The sequence below is a fragment of the Diabrotica undecimpunctata genome, chromosome 11 (assembly GCF_040954645.1).
Source record: "Diabrotica undecimpunctata isolate CICGRU chromosome 11, icDiaUnde3, whole genome shotgun sequence".
NCBI lineage: Eukaryota > Metazoa > Arthropoda > Insecta > Coleoptera > Chrysomelidae > Diabrotica > Diabrotica undecimpunctata.
In genome coordinates this window covers 421,951-426,603 of record NC_092813.1, presented here as the reverse complement: position 1 = coordinate 426,603, position 4,653 = coordinate 421,951, and the positions used below count along the sequence as shown (strand labels likewise).

Here is a 4,653-nt window from a genome sequence, read left to right as displayed (position 1 = left end):
TGGTTCTTAAAGATTAAGTGTAATTTCTGAAAACCTCCAAATTATCAAGCTCAAGGAAATAAAGGCCAAACTCAAAAATCGAACGGACGATCCGTTTATCACATTAGAGTACAAGTATCACATTAGTTTTAAGAGTAAAGAACTCTTGAAACAAATCCTAAAAAACATCCCAATTTAAAGAATCATCGTTCCATCTGGTATTCTGGTAGTAAAATATGTAGAGCAAGAACTCAAAGGTAAGGAACTGACCCCCACCCTTCAGGAAATTAATTTTTAATTCACTTCTATCTATCGTATTTTTGCTAAAAAGAACAACAAACTACCTTGACTAATCCAAATATTTCTTAAATCAGAGGAACATTTCATAGATGTCTTATATCTAATAGTATCTAAATTGATAGCCCAAGGTCCTCGTTTTCCAACTATCACCAGCCCAGTTTCGTGCCAAGAGGCACGAAATCTCATGTCATAAAAGACAAACAATTTTCGCAAGCTGCGAAACTTCTGAGTACTAAAACACAGAATGCTCCCTACTTAATAATCCAAAATGTCTAAAATGCAAATAAACATACCCCGCATGGTCCCCAAATGCCTCAAAAGAGCTATCGACCTCTTACTAAGAAGCCAAGCCTCTTGTAAAAATAAAGCAACCACCTAGATCACTGGATGCCAACTATCTCTAGAACAAACATAGTAACACAAAACAGAAGATTTACAAATGTATAAAATCAAGAAAAATTGGAATAAAATAATAATTTAAAGAAAAATAATAAACATGTGACGTTTATGATGTTACACACTCCTACACATCAGAAAAATTTCGAAGTAAAACTGAGGAATATTTCTCAAAAAAAAAACCAACCTCTATCCATGAACTAATATATACGCAGTAGTAATGTGGAAAAAATTAAAAATAAATATTCAAAAGTTAAAACTTAGTAGTAACTAAATAAAAAATTTATAGTATACGTCAGGGATGTAAAACACACCAACAGATTGTAGCAACTGTCTAACTGAAGTTTGTTAAACATTATAACAAAATAATTTTGAGATGATACTCAGGGGAAAATAAAAAATATTATCCAATGAATTGCAGTATTCATCAAACTAAAGTTTTAAAATATTTATTTGTCATTTATAAACTATAACCATATAAAGAATTTCAGAGAATAGAAGTACAAAAAATTTCTTTGTAAGACAGATACTATAAACATAGTATAAAGTCTAAGTAATAGTCAAAATCAGGTAATTATGTAAAATAATTACCTACATACAATAGTTGGCAATAAAAGTATGGACATACAATAAGTGTACATCAAGATTTTGATTTAATAAATGGACGTATTATGTAAATAAAAATAAAGAGGTCCGGTCCTGGAGATAGTAATGAAATACAGCAACTAAGTCGTCTCCTGAATTAATAATATTTTGCTAAAAATTTAACCAAACATTATTTTTTAAAAGTATATCAGTGAAACCAGTATAGTTAGTGTGTTAATTTGTGCTATAAATCATAACTGTGAGTAGCATATCTCTAAATATTAACTATTGACTAAACTGTAACCTCAAAACTATTATTGCTGTGGGAAATTTAGTGCAACCAAAAAATATTCTATTTGCCTCACGTATCTCAAACAATGTATGTAGAGTATGTATTTACCTCACCAGTACTAATGTCGTGGATTCCTTACTGCAAGCACATAATTCACTAATATTGAACAATACAAAAATTGAAATTAGAAGATTAATCACCCAAGCCACAAGACTCGTCATTTCTAATGGTTGCCCTACCGTCCCAAACACTTTAATAGAATATGAACTGAAAAAGCTGGGACTTCAACCAGTATCTAGAATAACTTTTTTGAAAGTAGGCATGCCGGATACTGCATACAGCCATGTTTTAAGCTTTCGCCGCCAAGTGTTTGTTACTCCTGATGATACTATCCTTATCCCAGACTTTGTTACAATTTACTATGACAACACCAACTACCGTATATACTTTACCCTCGACAACTTAAATTGCACTAAGTGTGCAACAAAAGGACATCGGGAAACTGATTGTCCAACATGTCAACAAACAACCTTCAACATAAATAGCCCATATCAACCAGAGACTGTAATTCCACAACAACCTCCCCTAATGGATACCGACCACACTAACGTTCAAATTCCTAACACTGAAACCTTAGTATCTGAACAACCATCATTAGAAAAACACACTTTGTCTACAGAAAAAACCAACAAACAAACAAATTTTCCTCCATTAAATACTGAAGTACCTCCCCACACAACCAAAACACAAATATCTACCTCACCCGATATACAAGAAACATCAACTGCCACAACTCCGTTTGCAAAACCTAAACACATAATCAAACGCCAAAAAGCCTCACCCCCTGATATTATTAAAGAGTTAGAGACCATTAAAAATAAATTTGAGTCTAGGTCCCCAAAATTTCCTCTTGATTTTAATGTTATTTGTGATGCGTTACAAACTGCCTTAAACTCAAAAAACCCTAACTCCATTGTAAAAAACTACACAACGGATATGATATAATTTAAAGATATTCTATTATTTGCACATGGTCATATTTTAAACCGCGATATAAAATCCAAATTAACAAGGCTAAGAAAAAGATTACAACTCAATATCACTGATTCCTCATCGGATATAGAAAGTGATATCTCTGTTTCTCAGTCAGATACCCAAAATGGTTAATACATTTATTTTACAATGGAACCTAAATGGATATTACAACAATGTAGAATCTCTTAATATTTTAATGAAATAATTGTCTCCCCTAGTAATCTGTTAACAGGAAACACATCTTAAAACTAAAAACTTACATATTAAAAACTATACTAGCTTTCTCAAAAATCTCGACACAGAACACGCCAGCGGCGGAATGGGTATTTTTGTAAAAAATTATGTAGAAGCAAGAAAAATTCACCTAAACACCAATTTGGAAGCCGTTGCTGTACCTATATCATGCAATATCAACTGCAGACCTATTAACATATGTAACATTTACCTCCCTCATCCAAATGAAAATGTACTTGAAGACTTACAGCGCTTAATCGATGATATTCCTGCTTTCAAACTAATACTTGGTGACTTGAATTGTCATAATATCATATGGGGTAGTATAAAAACAGACAAATGTGGTAGACTTCTTCAGAAATTAATAGATAATCAAAATCTAATATTAATGAATACTGCTAAACCTACTCATTTTAGCTACCACAATAGTACTTTTTCTGCCATCGATATTTCGTTGTGTGATCACTCATTAGCTACAAGTTTTTCTTGGAATAGTCTTGATTATCTATATAATAGCGATCATTTTCCTCTAACAATTAAAACCATTGGGCATGATCAACCGAATATTCCTGTTTACCAAAAATGGAAATTAAACTCACCAAACTGGGACTTATATAGAGATCTAATAAATGATTATCTTACGAACTTTATTCTAGAAGATAGCATAGATTCATCTCTTCATCATTTCAATGATACTATACTAAAATGCGCTAATATTGCAGTGGGAAAAACAAAACCTTGCAAACGAAAACCAGTACCATGGTGGAATGAAGAAATAGCTTTAGCTATGAAATCTACCAAACATGCTTTCAATGTTTTAAAAAGACATAAAACAACAGAAAACGTTAGCAACTTTAAAAAACTTAGGGCAAAAACTAAATATCTTATTAAGAAAAGTAAAAAGAAACATGGTCAAATTATGTCTCTACCATAAATTCATCAACTCCTATGACTACAATCTGGAATAAAGTACGTACACTAAAAGGTGAACAAAACTCAATTCACATTAACACTCTTTCTTATAAAAACAAATTAATATCTTCCAAACAAGAAATTAGTAATATTATATCAGATATATATGTATATATATATTGAAATGATATTCCGTATATATATATTGAAATGATAATGATATTCCGAGAAAGCCTATGAATAACTGTTCTGATGAGCTTTATTAAAGCGAAATACGTATCAACAGATACATAGACTATTTTTGCGTGAAAGGAAATCTTGACTGTCTTTAATTTTATTTTGAAATGATATTGTTTAAAAAATTAATTTATAAGTTATATACTAGATAATATTAGATATAAAAAGTATTTGGTTATTTTAAGAAGTTATATACTAGAGAATATTATAAAAATTATTTATGTGAGGGCATTTTTAAGAAATTAGCATATAAAAAGTATTTTTTTTTATAATTATAATATTGTCAATATATTTAAGTGAGCCATGTGCATAGACAACCAACTATACATTTAAATAACAGTTGAATAAGAATTTACGAATATAAGTGGGGTTATAATAATATGTTAGTTTAAAAATGTTTAGTTTATATATAGTCACTGATTTAAGTTTATATTCTGATCTGAAAAGCCCAAAAAATGTCGATAAAATTCTCGATCGAAAAGTAAGGAATTCTCTAGATCACCGGAGATGGCTTTGTTTGCGAAATGGACTGTTCCAGAAAATTCAGAGATGTAGGAGATGGAACAAATCGAACATGATTTCTGGCCAGATGATTCTGGAACATGGAAAAAGATATAAATACCCGGTGATTTGGCATCAGTTATCAGTTACAGTTACTATGAGGCCAGTCAGTTAGTAAGAAA

The 4,653-nt window shown here is 30.8% G+C and overlaps 1 protein-coding gene across 1 annotated transcript; it reads left to right on the top strand.

Annotated features, from left to right (window-relative positions):
* Positions 1 to 2,906: 2,906 nt before the first annotated feature.
* On the top strand, positions 2,907 to 3,755 carry LOC140452934 (uncharacterized). Its single transcript, XM_072547257.1, has one exon. It carries the CDS (start codon positions 2,907 to 2,909, stop codon positions 3,753 to 3,755), a length of 849 nt encoding a protein of 282 aa, XP_072403358.1.
* Positions 3,756 to 4,653: the final 898 nt, after the last annotated feature.

What these genes read in the sequence shown, in the direction of transcription:
- LOC140452934 (XM_072547257.1), top strand. Translation starts at nt 2,907, where the DNA reads ATGGGTATTTTTGTAAAAAATTATGTAGAAGCAAGAAAAATTCACCTA.